This window comes from Macaca nemestrina, chromosome 13 (genome assembly GCF_043159975.1).
Source record: "Macaca nemestrina isolate mMacNem1 chromosome 13, mMacNem.hap1, whole genome shotgun sequence".
NCBI classification, from domain to species: Eukaryota; Metazoa; Chordata; class Mammalia; order Primates; family Cercopithecidae; genus Macaca; species Macaca nemestrina.
Window position 1 is genome coordinate 18,371,091 of NC_092137.1, and position 22,549 is coordinate 18,393,639.

General features: G+C 35.2%; 1 protein-coding gene across 48 annotated transcripts in view; it reads left to right on the plus strand.

Moving 5' to 3' along the window:
- Positions 1-22,549, plus strand: part of LOC105479897 (uncharacterized) — a 226,813-nt gene that overhangs the window by 70,931 nt on the left and 133,333 nt on the right. For 7 of the 48 annotated variants that reach the window (XR_011611525.1, XR_011611502.1, XR_011611504.1 and 4 more), the window contains one exon: positions 8,448-8,543. The exons of 14 other annotated variants lie outside the window; for them this stretch is intronic. Coding sequence is in view for 5 of the 34 variants with exons in the window: in XM_071076266.1 (XP_070932367.1) it covers positions 8,448-8,543 (96 nt within the window). In the remaining 29 variants the exon portion in view is untranslated. 27 more of the 48 variants (XR_011611486.1, XR_011611491.1, XR_011611488.1 and 24 more) reach the window with 14 other exon arrangements.

The following is a 22,549-nucleotide window of genomic DNA, read 5'->3' on the forward strand; positions in this document are numbered from 1 at the left end:
ATGCAGAAAAAGCACCAGGAACACTGAGCTTTTTGTGTTTCATGAAATGAAAGAGACTTAGAGTATGAGGTAAGGTTGCAAATAGTCCTAAAGGAGGAAAGAAGTTGGTCCAGGGCCAGATGAAGTAAGGTATTTACATCAGGCTACAAGATTGATCCTAAGTGCTATTGAATGTCTCTAAAGAACTTTACAGTTGGGACAGACATAGCTTATTTAAGTTTTGAAAATAACACTCTTGGAATTGTATAGAGTATGGATTATGAGGGAGTGGGAGTAGTTGGGGATGCTATTTAGGAGGTTATTACAGTGGTCCAGGAGAGAGATGGAGGGATATGAACAAGAATGGCATCTTTGGATGGAGAAAAAAATGAACAAATATGGAACCTGCTCATGGAATGTTTGCAGAGATGAGTAGAAGAATGGTCAAGGATACCAACTAGATATGGAGGAGTCATTTACTGAGATAATAAGGATTGGGTTTAAAAGAATGAATAAAGAGTTCTTTCTTTTTTAACATGCAAATTTTGAGATACCCATTCCACCTTTAAGTACAAAAGTCAAGTAGGAAATTGAGAGATTTCATTGCTGGAGAGGTAAGCGTAGAAGCCATCAGCAAAGGGATAGTTTTGCAAACTGTTGACTGGATACTATAGGCTGGATATAATCAACAGAACTCAAATAGAGAAGAGAACCAGTCGGTTAGCGTTGGGTATTCTTTCATTTAAAGATTTGGTAGAGGAGAATATTTCAGCAAAGGTCACTGACAAGGAGCAAGGTATGGGGTGGGGGCAAAATCAGCAAAGAGTGGCTTTACGGAAGTAAGAACAGGAAAGAGTTTCAAAAATTTATTTATTCTGAATGTTTCTGAGAGGTCAAGGCAAAAACTAAAGAAGCTGTTGGATTTGACAGCTCAGAGGGCATTGGTGATGGAAAAATGCAACTTCAGTGGTATGGCAAGACAGGATCCCAGTTAGAAGAAATAAAGGACAGAAAGTGAGGTGAGAAGGAATGAGGAGAGAGAAGTTAAGAAAACTTTCAAGAACGACAGCAGATATGAGGTGTTAGCTCCATGGGGATTTGAAGAAAAAAGACAGTTTTGTTTTGTTTTTGAAGATGGAGATATTATAGTATGACTGTAGGATGATGTAAATGATGCTATAGAGAAAGAAAAGCTGATGGTGCAGGAAAGAGATTAATTATAGGACTCTCAAGTATTCAATGGAGATGAGATCCAGTACACAAGTCAGGGTGTTGCCCTCAGACAGAGACAAGCACACTTCTTCCCAGGTGACGGGATGAAGACAGGGAGTATGGACATTGATACAGGAGGTTGGGTGGTTTGGCTTGTGGGAAGATAAATGAGTTCTGCTGTAATAACTTTCATATTTTAGTAAATCTGGAAACAAGTCATTACCTGTGGAGAAGTAGATGGGAAAGCAGGGCTAGTAGAGGAAGAGAGTCGAGGAGAGCCCATTTCAGAAACTGAGAGACTAAAGGGATTGATCATCTCTTCTCATTGTTTATTTACAAGTAAAATCAACAACATATTCAGGATCTAAAAACCTGCCTTGTCCTTTTCATATATTACATCTAATTATCCAATCACGATCCAGAAAAGTAGATGTTACCTTCACTTCAGCAGGATCAAATAACAGCCAGATCTTGTCAAGGCTTTTCTGAAGCCTCATTATCAAGTGAGAATGCCAGAGAGAGTTATCAATTCACTTCAGCAGGCGTTTCCAAACACCTATTATGTGCACAGCCTTCCTCTATTCCTCCTGTAACTTCTGCTTCTCCTATTGCTAATTACTCTTGAAGACTCTAAGCTCCAGAAACAAAGCAGCCACTATGGCACAGTTCCTTCTTTCAAAGAGCTCAACTTAAATGAACAGGCAATGTGTGTGCTATAATCATAATGAGCTCAAGGAGAGTCAGTGGGAGGGTCCAGAGGAAAATAGTGCTAAGCTCCAAATCCTATGGATGCTTGGGCCCCACTAACTTTCTACTAACTTTGTAGCCCATATGTAGAGGCTCAGCACCAACCTTCCCTGGTCTTCCCCACTGATATTCTTACCCCACCCTTTAGGGAGAGACTTTCCTGAAAGCTAATTCAATCAACATACTCCCCTGCCAAAGACCTTCCAATACAATTTCAAACCCTAATTCTTTAACTGAGCATGACACTCAGGGCCCTTTGTGGGATTTCATCTCTTCCCATCTGTCTCTTCTATTTACTTTATCTTCACACCTCTTCTCTCACCTACTGCCCCCACCATCACCCCTTCCCACATAATCCAACCTCCAACCAGGACTACTTGTAATTTTTACATCCCACCAATTTTTGCTAGCTTTGGGTCATTTCTTCATATTGATCCTCTACCTGGGAGACCCTTTCCTCCCAGTTTCCACATAGCTACATTTTCTTTGTTCTTCAGGACACAGTTCAGATGCTGCATTTTCCTGGGAAGACTTTTCTTGCTGATACCAACCCCTTTCCCCTCTCCTTTCTCTTTTTTCCACCACTGAGAAAAGGACTCATTCTTTTCTCTGTCTAAATCTTAACCTACTATATTCAAATTATTTGTATGTCCATCTCTTCCGCTGTATTAACTATTGCTTGATGCCAGTTACGTATTGTATCAATTACCTGGTATGGTACCCAGCATGTAGTAGGAGCTCAAAATATGCATGAAGAATAAAGAATAAGTTAGCAAATTAATTAATTAATTAATGCTTATGGTTCTTCCAAACTAGCTCTGTGTTCAGAACCTTCATGTCTTTGAATTTGCTCGTCCATCTAATAAATTACTCTTTTTCCTTCTGAATCTTTTTCCAAGTTCACCTGGCAAACTCCTGTACTTCCTCAGACCCAAAAAATTTGTGATGCACCACAACAAAGCCTGCTCAAAAAAACAAAACAAAAACAAAAAAACACAAAAAACAAAACAAACCAAAACAGGTTTCTTAAAAAAAAAAATTGCCTTATTATAAACTAATTATCCCTGGATCATTTGGTTTGGGATCCTTGGAGAAACCTGGCTTTATTAAAAGTGGTTTTTGAACACTGAGTTTCAGTCCTTTTGGGCTACTGTTGCAGAAGTTTAGATGTGCATTCCAGAAGGTCAAGGATCTTTTAAGTGTCAGTACATACTTCCCTCCCCCCAATCAATCACTCCCTTGAGAATAGTCTACTTTACAAAGCATTTTTTTTTAAAGCAAACCTACACTTCTGGACCAATTCATCTGCAATTTGCTATACTTCATAGGGCTCAAAGCCCCCGCGTGCCTAAACTACTAGGAAAGATTTCTGGACACGTCAATAAAAGTATCCTAATGAATAACAGCTGCAAAGAACATGTCTTTAAATAAATTGATTCCAAATTTTCCTGCATGTTTCTGTGATTTTGCTTCTTAAATGGGCATCACTGACTTTTAACTTGGCTATCTAAAAAAACTGAAGGAAAATAATTATCCATTGTTGCAAAAAAAAAAAAATCATTGTCTTGCATTTCTTCAGCGTTCTTTGAGGAAGCCAATGTACATTCACACCAATTACTTCACCTCTGCTTGTAATAGCTCTTTGGAGCAAACTTAATATATCTTTCCTATTTTGCATTTGGGGAATTGCATGGGTTACAGAAAGTTACAGACTCATCCAGATTTGGGATTGGGATTAGAACTCAGGTCTCCTAATTTTGAGGGTTACATTTAGAGTGTGGGCTCTCTTTTCTTTGAAAACAAAACTAACAATTTCTTCCACCAGCAGAGAATGTTTATAAAGAGAATGTCTGTGTTATACCCCGTTTAGTCTCAATCAACTTTGTGTTTAAGATATATTAATAGTATTTGGTTCAAAGTTTGCGTTCAGTTATAAAATGAAATGAGATCTGAATTTTTTTCTCTAAGAAGTACAAACTCACCAATTTCTTTTAATACATCAAAATTTTATATAAGTTACTTACCGTCTGAAATCAAATTGAAACTTTCAGTGATATTTAAACTTTATAAGGAATAAACTTGTTTTACTAGTCATCAGAAAATAAGGAAGTAGCACTTGGAAGAGGATTGTGAGAGATGCTCCCATATTAGGTTTTAATAGCCTCACAGATGGCCGGTTTTTTTACTTACACAGGAGGCTAGAAATCAAAATTTGGCTCTACAGACCCATGATATTCCCTCTCTGATCTACTTCTCTGGACATCTGGGTTTCCTGTGGATTGTGTTCAATCAGCAATGTTGAGGTAATAAATATTTCACCTTCCAGTTCCCCTTTTTTATTCTTAGTATATAAAAGGAGAGAGAGCATGGTAGATTCCTGTCTCCAAAATCTTCCTCCTGTCACCTCGCACATACTGTCCTTGCTGTTAGAAGAAGCAGCTTGTGACATTGTTTTGCTAGTACAAATTCATGGTAGTGGGAGTTAGGATGGAGGGAGGGAAGGGTTGAATTAGGACCCAGAAATTGTTGAACAGAACAAAATGAAAAGCTGTTCTCAATTTGAAAAGTGAGTTGACGTCTGCTACTCTGGTATGCAGTAAAACATGTTTCCCATCTAAGACATAATAAAAGCTGCAAGCATTTTACACTGCGCATTAAGAGCAGCATCTTTAAGGGAACATCTTTTCATATAGAGCACGTACAGAGTTCTCTATCTGATGATACTTTTGAACATTTTATCATTACAGTAGAAGAAATACACCACAATCATGGCAAGTCCCAAATGAACTGACAAAGCACCTTTGTTGAAATGACTGTTAGGGGTATATTGACATTTCATTTTTCAACTGTTTCCATAAATATAGCATTTCTGTACAAACTGTATGCAGAACTGGGCTGCATCATCAGGAAAGCATTAATAGAGTAGTTGGCTTCCATGATATGCAGAGGACCTAAAGAAACCTCTTTAAAGTGGCTGAAGAGTTTGAGGTGATAGTGGGAGGGAAGTGGGAGCAGAAAGCTTGTTCTTAATGTCTATAAATTAAAACAAATGCTTGTTCATGAGCATGAAGTCGAATGGTAAAGGGGTTGGGGGAAATACACCATCATAGAGCTGCCCAACTCCTTGAAGGGGCCGTTTACATTGCATTCTATGTAAATGGCACCCCCTAGAGGTGTACAAATGTAGTGTCCTTGTTGAGAAGAATGCAAACAATTTTAAACATCCATTGAATGGAATAAAAAAGATGAATGTCGAGGAAGACATCTTTTTCCTGCTTCTGCCACTGTTTGTTTTTCAAGTTCCTACTTAGTTTCTTTCTCTGACAATTCTTTCTTTACCTGTTCTTTAAATATTGGTGTTCTCTTGGGTCCCTTACCAGACTCACTTTTCTTTGGTCCTTCATAATTGCTCTGCACAATCTAATCCACCTGTACAGTTTTAACTGCTAACTGTATATTGATGACTTCAAACCTTTATTTCAGGCTTGCCACTCCAAAGAAGTTCAACTCTACAAGCATCAAGCCTATCTAAGTCTATCTGGATATTCCTTGGGTCCTATCCTCAGTATTTCCTAAATTAAACTAATGGTCAATCCCATTAGTCCTGCTTTTTACCTGTACTTCATCATCAGTTTAGTTTAGTCTAGAGACCCAGATTGCAAACTTAGGGGTTTTCCTAAGCTGTTTTCTGCCCTGTACTCTGACTATCTGATCAGTCATTAGGCCTAGGAAATTCTTCATGTTTCTGCTTTCTTCTCTACCCTTCTGCCTACTGCCTTAGTTCAGGCCTGCATTGTGTTTTGCCTAGCTTGGAAAACTGCTTGGAATTCTCCAATCTTCTTATGACTTATATATAGCAGCATCTATGCTTATTGGCTGGCACATCACTGGAATTCAATTATTGTTATGAACCAGTGACTAAATTAATGCTGTATGCATTGACTGTTTTGCCCTTGATGATTTCACAACCCAGAATATTCACTAATAATTAGATAATATTCATTCAACATTTTTTTATTGAGCACCTGAGTAAATACAGTCCCTCTTGGCTCCCCCTATGTTATATGCTTCCTAGTAGAAGATGTAGGACATTTCATACAGTGTCCAGTCCTGCACACATTTAAATATATAATCCACATTAAGAATACAAAATGGAAAAAGATAGAATAATGACTAATATAAGCAATAATTTGAATCAAAAATTAAATGTTGGGTAAAATAAAACCAAGGCAGTCCAGAGATAAGAGTTAAGTATAGTTTAATGTATTCAAGGAAGGAGGCAGGATGTAAAGAAAAGATGGGCCTTGGTGAAGAGTGGTAGAAACGGGGTGCTTTGAGGAAATTGGCTTCAGCCAGAGCATGAAGACAGAGGATTTACTGCTGGCACCATTAGTAAAATGGGGCAGTAGAAATATGTATGTTGAGTGTTGGAATAGAAAGATTAAGGAAAGAAGAGGCAAGAAGGCAGCTCTACAGTTGAGACAGGTTTATTGAGAGTAAACCTGAGAAGGGCTTCTGACTGGCAGGGTCAGGAGCAAACTTTTCTTACAGCCTGAGGCTTTTTTAAAGGGCCAGGTGGAGAAGTGTGCTTTGAAGCAAGATTCTGTTAGGGAGGGGTTGGGAAAGTGCTGGCTGTTCTGTTACAGTTAGGGCCCTTATGCTCTGTTGAAACTGTGGTCAGGGTTGACATTTGCAGTTTGGCCAAATGTCAACGGACAGTTCTGAGAACTGGAAACTTGAAACTTTAAGATGGTGCAGTCTCGTTAAGATAGCGATACTCTTGTTCTACCATTGAGAATATTATAAAAATAATGATGATGCTGTTGTGTTTGGGAAAAGCACTATGGTAAAGCTAAAGGGCTCTGGTATTGGATTAATTTGGCTTCTAATCCAAGCCCAATACTTACTAACTATGTGACTGAAAAACCTCCCTAATCTCTCCAAATTTTCATTTTCTTATTTGTTTTTACAATTGATCATAAATGGCATTTAAAATTGCCTCTAATTTACACTCTTCAAATTAATAAAGTGATTTTATGCACAAGGATGCATACGTATAAGGGTATTCAGTAAAACTTCACTAATTAAAGTTGTGCCAACAATAGTGTTTTCAACACACTAACAGATTTGGTTATTTAAAGAAAACCTGAGTATGCTATAAAGCTAAGAATCTGTTTTAAAATTAAATAATTTGATGAAAATTTTGTTTTTTTTAAATTTAAATGTTTTGTTGTTTCTCTAAATTACCTATTAAGGAAAAACTCTTTGCATATTAAAGTATACTTCCACCCAAACTATGCTTTCATCTACATGGAAATATATAACTTTTTTTTCTCACAATTGCTTGGTCACAGGAAATTTTGCATCTCTTTTCTTTGGAATTCATTTTTTAATTGAGATTTTTTCGCTTTAGAGAATGTAAGAGTTGTATGGTATAAAGGGAATGGGCCTTACATCTAACAAAATTGCATTGAAATCCCTGCTCAATACTTTTAAGTTCTGTGACCATGGCATGTATTATTTTTTTTCTCATCTCAGTCTTTCATTTATAAGATAGCAATAACACTGTCATTCACATAAGACTGTTATGGGAAATTATTGAGGCTGCACATGGGATGGTGCCTGCTGCAGGCACTCTTTTATGTGCTCATCCTCTCCTCTTCTAAACACTTGTGGACCCTCTGGACACCCAGATGCAGGGAAGAACCCCAGTGCAGCTCATCCCAAAACAGGCCGGATGTTCACTTAACATTCACACACCCTTTCTGGAGAACCCACCGACAGCCTGTGTGAATGATGTGATGTTGGTGGGAAGAGAGTAGATCCCTTTAATATGCTGTGTTTGTAAGTTTGTTTATTTTCTTAAATACAAGGCAAATCACAAACTCTTCTGGATACCAAGCAATTTTTATTGAAAGACTATACAACAAAAATTATACAGTTTTCTCTTTAAGATGATCTTTGGCTCCCCAAAAAATAAAATAAAGTCCACCAATGCAGGTAATTTCCAACATAAAAGTGCAAATAGATGAGAGTGTTCTATTTAACGTAACAATACCAGCATTTGAACATTTTGAAAACCATATTTTATTTAAAAATTAATTCAAACAGATTGTTTCCTATGTTAAACCCATGAAAAGATAAATTTTTAAGGAGATCTACTACTTGACCAGGGCCTGTGCACCAACAGAGAGGATGTAATACCTTATGGATGAAGCTTATTTATCCTTGATCAATTTTTAATTCCAGAAGGAAGGATAAACAAAAGAAGAAATTCTAAAGGCTAATCCAGAAGGACAGCAAAGTGTAGGCTAATTGTTTCCTTGTTGTCTTAAGACTTTAGAGTCTTCATTTATTTGATTTGCCTCATTAGGTAATTTTTGGCATATTTTCAGGAGAAATATCCATGAGAAATGTATATGAGAAAACTACCTTCCATGTGTTCTGAAGAGCCAGAATATGTTGGTCAGAATTTGAATTCTTTCTTTCACTTTCTTTTATGGTATTAGTACTTATATGGAAAAACAAGCAAACAAACATAAAACAACAGCAACAAGTCGAAGCAGGAATTCAGGTTACAAGACAAAGACTTCAATTTTTGCTCAGTAAGTACAAAAATCCCTGTATTACATCAGCTATTACAGGCTTAAGATTTATTTTAAAATTTAACTTATATAACAACTCTGCAACAAGTATTGCTATTTATTGAGTGCAATATTAGTCAGGAAATGGGTGTCCTGGAGTTGGCACTCATCAGCTCATGAGGACCAATTATGCACATCTTTTTGCAACTCCACATTCAGTAATGTCAGATTGGTAACTTGAAATTGGCCATAGTGGGAGTATTTACACCATGGAAACTGGCAAATATTACAAATCAGGAATCATTTTTCAGAGTGCTGATTCTTAAACATTTTCCAGATTGTCATTGATTATTGCTCTAAGAAAGAATCCCAAAACCTAAGTAGCTTAATACAGTAGAGTTCTATGTACTCACTCAAATGATTTTCAATGTGGGGATTTGGCAGGCAGCCTTCATGCAGTGATTCGGAACCCAGCATCTTTCCATCTGTATATCTACCAATCCCAGGGCCTTGGAGTCCTCTGCGGGATGTCCAGCATCTCCAGCTAGCAGATGGAGGAAGAGAATGGAAAATCACACAAGAGGTTTTCACAAGTCAGTGCTGGATGTGCTATACATAACTTCTGTCCATTTTGAATTTTCAGTCCTTGGCCACACATAAAGGAAGACTGGAATGGTAGTTTAGATTTATACTCCAGAGGAGAAAAATAGTTTGTAAAATAACTAGCTGGCCTCTATCATGAGTACTTTGCAATGGTCTAGGCACAGTTGCAAATATCTGTGAATGTAGTTTATAAATCTTTGTCCACAAAACCCTTTAAGGTAGTTGCTATTATTATTCATATATTATAAACAAACGAGGCTCAGAGTGATTAAGTAACCCCTTTGGCTAGACATCTGCTAAGTGGCAGAGATAGGACACATCTCCATGAATTGATATACTGAACCTAGAGCTTTAATAGTAACAAGATTTACTGGAACCAGCCATTTTGAAAGCTGATCATATTGACATTACAGGATAATTCCTGCCAAAGGCAGATCTGAGAATTGTGCTTAACCTTTCTGCCAATAATAAACTTTCAAACTAGAAACCTCAACTTATTTGTTGCATAGAGTAAGAAAGAGAAGGAGACAAATGCAGCCAATGGTTTGAACTGTCTCATTATTCCTGGAAAGGCAGTGGGCTTCTCAGAACATCTTTTATTTACTATCAGTTCTAATCTCACTGTTCCTGTCTCCAAGATCATAAGCTTGGCTCTTACCAGTCATGAGACCCACAGCCTAACGAGAGCCTGAGAGCTGGTTTAAAGATGGAGCATGTATTGGAGATGAGAGGAGAGAACAGGAATATATTAGAATACAGACTCCGTTGACGTGACAATTTCTTACGATGTCTATTTCTGAAATGCTTATCCTGGTAGAATTAAAGCAGTTTTCTCATAACATCCATCCACTGAGTCCTTTATGTGCTTCAGACCTCTGGAATTAGAGCCACACTCTGTAGAAACGGATTGTGTGAAAAAGGAAAAAATGGTTAGCAGTAATGCATGAGAAAAGGATAATGAGCTTCAGAGGTCTACAGATCTGGCCCTGAATACTATTGCAACTTATATCACTGCCACCGTTAATACTATACTTCCTTATGTTTATTGAGCTCATATAATGTGCAATGCATAGTTTTGAGGACTTTGGACCATTATCTAATTTAATCCTTGCAACAATGGTATGAGGTCAATATTACCCTTATCTCTACTATACAAACAAGGAAGCTGAGGCATTAAAGGTCTAGGTACCTTTACAAAACTTACATAGTTTATAAGTGGATAATTAAATTCATATAAAACATTAAGCATATAGTTAATAGCTGATTAACCTGAACCGTGTTAATGAACCTCTATTAAATGGAGTTGAAATACCTACATTCTTTAAAGATTAAAACAAGACAGAGAAGTACCTTTGAGAGTGCCTAACACATAATAGGAGCATGATACATGTACACTGTTTCTCCCTCAATTGAAATAAATCTAGACAGAATAGAGAGTTTTTTTTTGTTTTGTTTTGTTTTTTTTTTTTTTTTATACAGTGGCAGACATTGGACACTTTATTCCTGATAGAGTTTCGAGCATTTATGTAAAAGGAGGAAAGAAGAAGCCTAGGAACATAAGAATAACTCAGTGGCACATGGGGAAGAGAGGAGTCTCAGAGCATCAACTATTGAGGCTTCAACCAGGATATAGAAAGGATTTCACACCCAAAGTGACGGTGACCTGGCTCTCAGCATAACATCAGAAGGTGCTGCTTCTCAGAGGTTCTTTGTCAGTTATCAATTTATTACCTGTCAGCTTCAAATTTACCCTTTGTTATCTGTTTTGCAAAAATATAAATAGGTCTTTTAAATAATTATTTCCCCTGCTGTCTGGCATGATGTTAAATTTTGTCAGTAGGAGACACTGAAAAGTCCCTCTAGGAGGAAGCAATAGTCCTTTCTAGTTCTGGTGTGCTCTCTTGGCAGACTCCTGCAGCATGCCTAGGTCATGTAGTATACACAGCTTCCTTAGTGCCTGGCTTCTGCAGTGCATGGATTCTCCAGCAACAGGCTCCTGAGTATGCACAGCTTCCCCAGCACCAGGCTCTTGCAGTGCACAGCGTCCCCAGCATCAGGGTCCTGGAGCACATACAGGTTGCCCAGCACCAGGCTCCTGCTGTGCACAGCTTCCCCAGCACCAGGCTCCTGGAGTGTGACAACTTCCCCAGCACTTGCGCGCTATCCTCAGTACTCAGCAGCAAGTGATTTTGTGACACAGTGTCTCAGGCAAGCCACCTTTTCCCAGTACCCTAGAAGATAGATGAGTATGCATGGCAGAACTTTTCTGCCATCCTGCGAGCCATCCATACCATGACCTCCGCCAAGGTCTGGATTTCAGCCCTGGGGCAATGGGTGAGAAACTCTTGATAGGGTTCTCTATTTCAGCCCTGGGGAGAGTGGTTGCTCCTTAGCTCTTCTACACCTGTGTTCTGTAGTGCACTCTTTACCTCTTATTAGCTAATCCCTTACTACTTTAGTGCTCTGTTATAGCTAGTAACTTTTATATTAAACTTTCTCTGTTCAAATTTCTACATAGTTCCTGTCTTGTGATTGGACCCTGACTTATGCAGGTACTCACAATTGTCCTTAGCTAGGTGGTGGCTAAAGGGGCTCAGGACTGATTCCTAGGCCAGTAGCAAAGGCTTTAGGCTCAAAGCAAAGCCACAAAGCAAGTTAATCCATGACATCACTGGAAGCATCTATAACTTCCTGAGTTCAAACACTGACATTCTGTCTTCCCCAGAAGAAGGGGTGAATTTAGTTCTATTTCTCAGGGTGATTGGAATGTTCTTTGTCTAACGTATGTTTCAATACTAACTTAGATTCATCTATTTCTTTGTTAGAAGGAAGATCCTGAGAAAGCTAGCTTTATAGATGAGGAAACTTTCTAAACAAGATCTCTGTGGCCGAATGGTATTAAAGTGTCCTCTATGGGCTCTATAATTCCAGCTGGCCGTGTCTTTTGGCCACTGAGAAAATCTGGCTTTGTATTTCAGTAAAATGTTGAAATTAGGTTACTTTTAACTAAGCTCGAATTTGGAAAATATGATCATACTGAGTAAGTAAATCATTCTAAATAATGCTCTAAATACCTTCTAGTTTTTCATTTCTATGGCACTGAGATAATCCATATAGGATTTCTTGGCTTTTGCAGTAGTGAATATGCCAATGTACTCTGATTAAATTATTGGAAAATGTAGAGAAAATTTCTCCTTTTGGAAATAATTGTATTAGGTCAGATTCTCATCATAAGAAATTTCTTGCTAAGAAATTTAGAAAAGCAAAACAGAAAAATCAAAAAAGTTGTTTTGCTCTGTCCTTAAACTCTAAGTACATTATTCTATGTAATCTTAAGGAATGGTTACATAGAAAACATGAGAAAATATTTTCCAGATAGAAAGTTGATAGCACTAAATAGAATAAGAACTTAGATTGTTTATAAACATGCACGTTAATGTAAAATATTGTCACTATTGGAGGAATATATATGGTAACTCAATTAGGGAAATTACCATTTTCTTATAATCTTTTTCTTTAAATTGAAATATTGGAGTGTAATTTAAACTTTGGAAACTTTAAATTCTAGCTGTTCTGTCACTACATACAGAACAGTTTCCCCCCAAAATATTTTCAATTAGAACATTTTTAAATTTCATCTTACAATAATATCTAGGCTTTTCCCTATGCCCATTTAATTCTCTCAAAGAAAGATTGTCTGCTTTAGGAATAAAAATAGCTCTTTCAGGCCTCATTAGCACTAATAACAATTTTTAAAAATAATGTTAAACAAACACAACGCTACATTTCAATGTAATGTTATTTAGTGCAAGGGCAATGCCTTGCAAACCTCAGAAGAGCCTAGAAAACAGCAGAATCTAAAATTTTAAGTTGTTAAGAAAATACTAGATTGTAACGAATGAGATTATTCTAATGAAGGGAGAAACATATATAAAGCAATTTTAGAAAGATTTATATTTGAAATAATGATTTTTTTAAAGTTTGAACCCTATAACACAACTCATTCCCTAATGGGTTTCTGTACCTGAGATCTTCCCAATTAGCTTAAAACATGACATTTTTAACTATCAGTATAAGTCAAAATAGTTACTGTTTATTGAGTATTTGCTTTAAAATAAGTTCTTTATACATATTATCTCACTAAATATAATTTCTGGTTTCTTGGTTTAGAACTTGAGGCACAGAGAGGTTAAAACATTTCCCCAAAAGCACATAGTTGGTAAGTGGTAGAAATGGAATTTGATGTAGAAATATATGAAAATACGTACCTTTTCACTATCTTCACTATCCTACATTGCTTCTTCCTGATTCTATGGTTAATATGAGTCATTGTGGAACATAGTGAGTAACTTGGTACTATAAAGGAATTTGCTTGTTTTTGAAAAAAAAAAAAAGGTAATTACGTTTCAAAGCAACGAAATTAGAAATATTTTTTTAAGCTTCTTTTTTAAAGCAGAACTTTCGGTTCATTATTTGAGAGACTTAATGCATGTTTTCACTTTAAGTCAAAAAATATTCCGATTTCAAGATGTATTGCCTTGTCCAATGTAGCTATGAGCCCTTCTCGAAACTGTCTGGAAGCCTGAAGAAACTGTAATGCAACTTCCAAAAGTGTCTAACCCTACTAGGGAGTAGCTTTGGCAGTAGGAGAATTTGGCTCTGCAGATTTCAGCCAAGTCCCAGCCCAAGAAGTTCAATTAGCTAGGAAAGATTAAACATCTGAAAATGTAAATTATTAGTTCAGTTGCAACTCTATGTGTTACATGTGTAGAAATGCAAAAACACATTTGTTCGAAGGATTTATCATTAACTGCCACATTGGACAGTACGAATACTTAGATATGCTTGCATAAACACATGAGTCACCTTTTATAAAATACGATTTTCCATGTAAGCAAACTATTGATGAATGTGGAGTCTAGGACATTTTCTCTTTGGCTGTTGTAAAAATTTTCTATGAACGATAAGAGAGCATCTTTGAATGCAATAAGTTCAAGAGGATAGCTTGTCACTGAGGGGAAGGGAAGCCAAGGGGTCCCAACATCTCTCACTCCCATGTTCTAATGCAAGCGTGCTTGCCAGGAAGCTTTCACTGTCTGAGATGAGTCATGGGTCTTGTGAGTTTCCTCCAGTTTAGGAAAAGAGAGACACAGCTTCCTCCTGATGTCTTCTGAGGTTGACACTGTTTAAATGTGTCTTATCATGGAATTCTGAGGTCTTTTCTTTCTTTCTTTCCTTCCTTTCTTCCTTCCTTCCTTCTTTCTTTCTTTTTTTCTTTCTTTCTTTCTCTTTCTCTCTCTCTTTCTCTCTCTCTTTTTCTCTCTCTCTCTCTTTCTCTCTTTCTCTCTTTCTTTCTTAATTAGAACAGAGAATGAAATGCAAAGGGGCATTGAGGGTATGTCCACTCTGTGGATCTTATTCCAGGTGACTCATGTTTCTGTATCTCTTTCAAAATAAGTGCTTAGCTGTCTTAGTGGAATTAAGAAAGATGAGAAAATTCTGTTGTTTTTCAAACTCTTTTTTATTTTGAGGTCTAGTTCTGGAAATAATGACTGTCCAACAAATACCACCCAAACACTGATACCAGTTGCAGCTTTAACAAAAAGCAGCTTCCAGTCCCAGCCTAACTTCAGCCCCCTGAAAGTAGTTATTTAATAGCTCTTCTTCTCCCCTCAAAATTTCCCTGCACTCTCTTGCTGCCTCTTTAGTTAGGATATATTTGTGTTTGATCATACTAGGTGGTACTCATTTTCCAATTTGTCTGTCTCTCTCCTCTGAACTATGAGACTCCTAAAAATGCAAGCTATTTTATACATATTTTTAATAAACTAATCCTCTGTACTACTGGAACTGCCATAGAGACAGTGCTTAACATTGGAGCAACATTAAAAATTTGAATTCGTTAATTAGACACTTATTAATAATGATAGGATAATTTATTATATTAATTTGATTCTAGACTTCTGGTATTGAATTCTAAATTCTGTTAGGATGGAAAATTTATTATAAACATTATCTTTATGTTAAATGCTATTTACCTTTTAAAATACTATCATTTTTCTATTCTAATAAAATATGACTTGTTATAAATGCAATGGCAACATATAATACGATTTTTTAAAGAGAGAAAACATACATAATTCAACATCTTAATAGCATTTCTACCTCTGTTCTTATGGGGTATTTTCCTGCAATTTTTGTAAAAATATTTATATAGAATTACTACAGACACAAACAATTGTAACCACAATTAAACTAATGGTGAGAAAATTGTTGAGCAGTAATTTATAACATTGCAAAAAACATATTCTGTACCACATGGAAAGCAACAGTGAAATGTCCAACTTAACTCGTGTGTGTGTGCACACATGATACATATTATTAGATCTTCTTAGATTACTTTAAGTGTTAAATTTTTTTATTATAAAAGAAATGCATTATTAAAAATGTGAAATGTGAAAAACTAGTTTAAAAGAAATGAAACAAAACCCAAATAGAAATTAGTAAGCATATAGACATAGAGAAAATTACTATTATTATTGAATACATTTTCTTCCATACTTTGTTTTACATGTTAAATTAAAATTAATGTTATATATGAAACTCCATCCTAAGCCAGGCACAGTGGCTCATGCCTGTAATCCCAGCACTTTGGGAGGCCCAGGCAGGCGGATCACGAGGTCAGGAGTTCGAGACCAGCCTGGCCAACATGATGAAACCCCATCTCTACTAAAGATACAAAAAATTAGTTGGGCGTGGTGACATGCGCCTGTAATCCCAGCTACTCGGGATGCTGAAGCAGGAGAATCTGGCAGGCGGAGGTTGCAGTTAGCCGAGATTGCGTCATTGCACTCCGGCCTGGGCAACAGGGCAAAACTCTGTCTCAAACAAACAAACAAACAAAAAAAACCTCCACTCTGGATATTTTGTCAGTTAGTGTTAAATACTGAATGTTTTACCATGTCCTTAAAGGGTCTTAGAAAAAGCTATGATTTCATACTGTGTTATTATTTAGAGATAGCATTGGTAGTTTAACCACCTTCTTAGTTTAAACTTTTTGGTCAGATCTGACTTTTATTATATGTAAATAGCTTTAAAATATATATTTCATTTGACATATTTGTATGAATTTATGACTATTTCCATTAATTAGATGCTTAGGAACACTGTTAATATTCTTTCTACATATCACAAATTGAACTTCAGGGGACTGGATAAAAGTCTTTATTTCCACCCCGAGAGAGAGCACCTTAAAGCTTAAAGCTTCATACCTTTAAACTTAAAACGTTTTTAAAAGAAAGAAAACAAAACCCAAATAGAAATGAATAAGCATATAGACATAGAGAAAATTACTATTATTATTTAAAAATTTTTTTAAGCTTAAAAGTTTGAAGATATACCATACTTTCTTGTAATTAGAAGAAAACCTTCATAACTATGGTTATAAATAGACTTTTGGTTCCCATGTTGTTTATTTGTATTTTTTCTATTTTTTCTTAAAATTAGTTTAGTTAAAATGCAAAATATAGCATCAAACAAAATTTATGCACACTAGAAAATGTACACATGAAAAGAAAATATCTCCGTTTTATCATTGCCTTGTCACTATTTCTTCATCCCCATAGTAATCACTGCTAACAGTTTCTTAAATATCCTTTGGAAAAAAAAGAACATAGCTGCATGTATATGGAGATCCCTTTTCAAAACTTATACAAGTATGTTCTTATGATACAAACTTCTCTGTACTTCACTCGGTTCATGTAATATCTTGGACCTCTTTTCATATCATCATATATATAAGTCTTCCCCACTGTTTTTAATAACCACTAGAAATGTTATAGCTTTCAAAAATGTATTAGCTTAATAGACAAAGCAGTATTTCATTGTTTAAAATGTATATTACTTGTAATACTTATATCACTTTGATTTTTAGTATTTTTTTAGATATTTATTTCTCCTTTATATTTTATTACTTTATGATCTTTATCCATTATACCTGGTGTAAATGACTTTAAAAGCCATTTTAGATGAATTATTACATTTCGGAGATTCTGGAAGGATGCCTTGCCTCTATTCTAATCCCAAATCCAGCCCAATCTTTTCTTCTTTACTAAATAGATCTTCTAGTGGTAACCAGGAAGATAAGCAGCTATAGCAATGTTTCTGTGCAGTCCACAGGTTAAAGCACTCCAATAACATCCATGAGCACTTCTTTTGGAGTTAAAACTCAATTTACACATCCACTTGTATCCTAATGAATGAAAATAAACAAATACACAAATGCCTTGTATTCAACATGGGACTAGACAAACCAAGCTACCAAGGAAAGTATTAAAATTTTCAAATACAAAAATGAAATAACTATGTATAAAAAATATGAAGTGATGGAGTCATAAAATAGTAACTATCGAAAGACTAACAAAATATTAGATATATCTGGAAATGAACTAATTAGAATTTGAAAATATATAATACTTGTGAATATACATTACATGATATATATCACCATGTATGTAATATAATAAATAAATGCAATGAATCTCTACCTCTACCTATTTATCTGTGGTGAAAGTTAAAAACTTGGTGGGTTAATCAAAGTAAAGATTAGAAATAAAGAATTAGTGAAATGAAGACAATCTGATAATATTAATCTGATATAGTTAGATGAGGAAATGAAAAATATAAACAGGATATTTTAAAAAATCTAAAATGTACCTACTGCGAGTCCCAGAAATACAGATTAGAGATGTCAAAAAATAGGTAATATATGAATGTTTAAAAGCCAAGAATTATCCATAAATGATTAAGTGTATGAGTCCATAGATGTAGGAAATATTATATGGCAAGCAACATAAATTTTAAAATTTACATAAGACACATTTTGGTAAACCTTCACCCCCCCCAAACCTAAAAGACAAAGAGACGATCTTAAAACCAGTGAGAAAGATAAAACAAACCAGTTACAACTCTCAGCAATGAGAACATCATACTCAATGCTGAAAGACTGGAAGCTTTACTCTAAGATCGGAAACCAGACACATAGACCCACTTTCACTACATCTATTCAACATAGCACTGGAACTCCTAGCCAGAGAAATTGGGCCTTAAAAAGAAATAAAATATATCTAGCTTGGAAAGAAAGCAGTAAAATTATTTCCCTTCACAGAAAATATAATCTTGTATGTGAAAAATCCTGAAGATCACATACACACCCATATACATACACATGCATACACAATACTGTTAAGACTAATAAGTGAATTCGGCAGTGTGCAGTATACAAAGCTAACAGACAAAAATTAATTTCTTTCTATACAGTAATACTGAAAAATCTAAAAAGAAAATTAAGAAAACAATTCCATTTACAAAAGCATCAAAAAGTATCAAATACTTAGTAATTAAATTAACCAAGGAGGTGAATAACTTTTATAATTAAGACTACAAAACATTTTGGAAAGAAATTAGAGTAAACATAAGTAAATGGAAAGAAAGCCCATGGTCATGGATTGGAAGACATAATTAATATTGGCAAGATGTCAATACTACCCAAAGCAATCTACAGGTTTAGTGCAATTTCTATCAAAATTCCAGTGATTTTTTTTTTCAGAAATAGAAAAATACATTTTAAATGGGATGAAATAGTATCTCATTATAGTTTTGATATGCAGTTCTCTAATGACTACTGATGTTAAGCATTTTTTCGTGTACCTTATGGTCTTTGTATGTTTTCTTTTAAGAAACGTTTGTTCAGATCATTTACCCATTTTTAAATTAGAATATTTTTTCTGCCAAGTTGTTTAAATTCCTTATATATCCTGGTTATTAATCCCTTATCAGAAGGGTAGTTTGCAAATCTTTTCTCCCATTCTGTGGGTTGTCTCTTCATTTTGTTGATTGTTTCCTTTGCTGTGCAGAAGCTTTTTAGATTGATGTGATCCCATTTGTCTATATGTGCTTTGGTTGCCTGTGCTTTGGTCGCTGTGAAGTCTTACTAAAAAAAAAATTGTTGCCCATACAAATGTCCTGGAGAGTTTTGCCAATGTTTTCTTCTGGTGGTTTTATATCTAGTTTTATAGCTTCTGGTTTTAGATTTAAGTCTTTAGTCCATTTTGATTTTATTTGTTTGCATATGGTGAGAGATAGGGGTCTAGTTATATTATGCATGTGAATATCCAGTTTCTCCAGCAGTGTTTATTAAAGAGATTGCCTTTTCCCCAATGTATGTTATGGGTGCCTTTGTTGAAAATGAGATGACTGTAAATGCGTGAGTTTATTTCTGGATTATCTATTCTGTTCCCTTGGTCTGTGTGGTGTGTTGTGTTTTGTTTTGTTTTGTTGCCAGTACATGCTGTTTTGGTTACCCTAGCTTTGTAGTATAATTTGAAGTCTGGTAATATGATACCCACAGCTTTGTTCAGTTTTCTCAAGATTGTTTGTTCAGCCATTATAAAGAATAGTATAGAGGTTCCTCAAAAGCTAAAAATATAACTACCATATGATCCAGCCATCCCACTGCTGGACATGTATTCAAAAGAAAAGAAATCTATATTGAGACATCTGCACTCCCATGTTTATTGCAGCACTATTCACAATAACCAAAATGTGGAATCAATCTTAGGAGTCCATCGTAAAGAAAATGTGGTACATATACACAGGAATATTATTCAACCTGAAAAAGAATGAAATCCTGTCATTTTCAACAACATATATGGAACCAAAGGACATTATGTTAAGTGAAATAAGCCAGGCACAGGAAGACAAATATTGCATGTTCTCACCCATATGCGACAGCTAAATAAAGAACACATGGAAATACAGAGTAAAATAATCTTTACCAACAGCTAGGAAGAGTAGTGGGGGGCGAGATATAGAATGGATGGTTAACTGGTACAAAAACATAGTTAGATAGACAGAATAAGATCTAGTGCTTGGTAGCACAATAGGGCAACTACAGTTAACAATAATTTATTTTATATTTCAAAATAACTAAAAGGGTGGAACTGGAATGATCCTAAGACAAAGAAATTATAAATGCTTGAAGTGATGGATATCCCAATTACCCTGACTTGACCATTACACATTATATGCTTGTATCAAAATATCACATGTAACTCATGAGTATATACAGCTATCATGTATTCATGATAATTAAAAAATTAAAATATTTAAAAATAGCCAATAGTAAATTTAATGTTATATATATTTTACCACAATAAAAAGTAGAAATGAAAAAAGCAAAATACCCAGCATGGATATGATACCATTTATATAAAATGTAAGTATAAGTATAAAACTTCAGAAAAAAGTCAGTTTCCTGATACAAACTTATAGGAATATCTATGATATATTTCCAAGTATAAAAAGTAATTTGTAGGCTAATATGTATGGTATTATATTTTAATAAAAAGCAACTGGGAATATTTCAATATATCTGTAAATATAAAGGTGGTAGAAGGGATAATTTATGTTGAATATGCTTATATATTATAGCAATTGTTTCAACAATCATACATTACTATCATAATTTTTAAAATTAAATACAGAAAATATAAAAGAAATCATTTTGGTAAGGTTACATTATATAGTAAGCTTTGTAAACCATTGTCTTTCACATTGGGTGAATGTATATTCCAAGTTTGAAGTATGCCTTTTACTTGTGTAACAGTACGTAAGGTATTCTCTGTCATCTATTTATTCAACCCTGCTTACAGAAGTTTTGCCACGGTACATCAAGAGTGTAAATATGGCAGACAAGCTTTGCATAATCAGGATCAGCAGCTTTGAGTAAGAAATTTATATATATATATGTGTGTGTGTATATATGTGTGTGTATATACATATGTGTGCATATATATATGGCACAAACTAATTCATATAATCTGTGATATTCAGGATTGGGGCTTTTCTGGTTTTCTAAAAAGAAACAAGAAATTAAAGACTCTTGTTAAGTCACTCAAGTGAAGAACTACTTGGTTGTCCTTTTCTGGTGTGCAGATTGTAGTTATTACCCAAATTGTTCTCATTTCTCAATATTCATGCCTTTTGGTAGTTCTCTCTCATACTGACAACAGGCCTACATCATATGATTTTCTTTGGTTAATGGTGCAATTAGCCTCAAGCATCATGTTGATAGGCTTGAAACACACTAGTGGATTAGGGTTTGCAAGCTTGCTATTCTTAGAACTCTGAAACCTCTATGTGAAAACTTGGGCTAGCCTGTGGAGGATAAAAGATCATGTGGAGAGAGACCACATGATCTCAGCCAACCCACTAGCTTATTGTAGACATGTTAGGAAGCCCGCCCACCTAAGATCAGCAAAACCTGACCCAGAAAGAATTGCTGCTTAGCACAACCCAAATTACTGATTTGCAGAATAATCAAGAAAATAAATAGTTATTGCTTTAAACCATAACTATTTTTGTTGGTTAGTTACTCAGCAAAAGAGGGCTAATACACCTGCCCTGTCCCCACAATCTTTTATATTTGCTTTGTTCCTTCTCCATTGAACTGAAATTTATTTTTAGTAGCTCGCCTTTATCTACTTTTCATTTAAACAATAATTCTTTTGCATTCATATTTTATCACTTAGATAACTTTCAATCTTACTATATAAATACAATGGCAAATAAAACTATCATAAGCAGGTTTGAGAATAAAAACAACTGATTCCAGGTAATCTTAGAACACATTAATGGAGAACAGAAGTACATGGGTGACCTACAGGGTGACCTGCAATCATGAGCATTTATCACGTTGTTGACATCGGCAAGAGAATGTAGCATGGGCTATGACAACACTTTAGGAGCTCTATTACACTAAGGTCGCATTTCCTGTCTGACTTTACTACACTACTAACAGTTAAAACATCCTAACATCACTGCATCTCCTGTTTCAGCCAGTAAATGAGTTTTCTTAATAATTTTAAAATAATCAGGATCCCATGCATACTTAATCTAAAATTGCATATGCATTTATAAATATAAAAATATTTAACATATTAAATTTTTGAGAGTACATACTTTTATTATATTCCAAGACATTTATTATGTTACTATTACTCATGGTAGGAAGACACTTGCATTGGACTTCCAATGGATTTTTAATACAGATTGAAATAAAAACATACATAATTCCTGATGTTAAATTGAATCAACCTAAGCAATTCTGTTAAGACCATTGTATTAGTAAAAAGAAATATCGCAAAGCTGACATAGCAAATAATACCAAAATATCAAAGGCTTAAAATAATGTTTTCTTGCTGGTGTATTATAGTCCAAGGCTTGTAGGCTGTAATTTCTGTTCCTTCAAATTGGGGCCCAGACCTATTCTATCTGATAGAACTAATGTCATTTTCACTTGACCTCTATGATCTCCATAGAAAAAGAAGTGAGAAAGAGAATATTGTGAAGCTCTTATCTTAGTT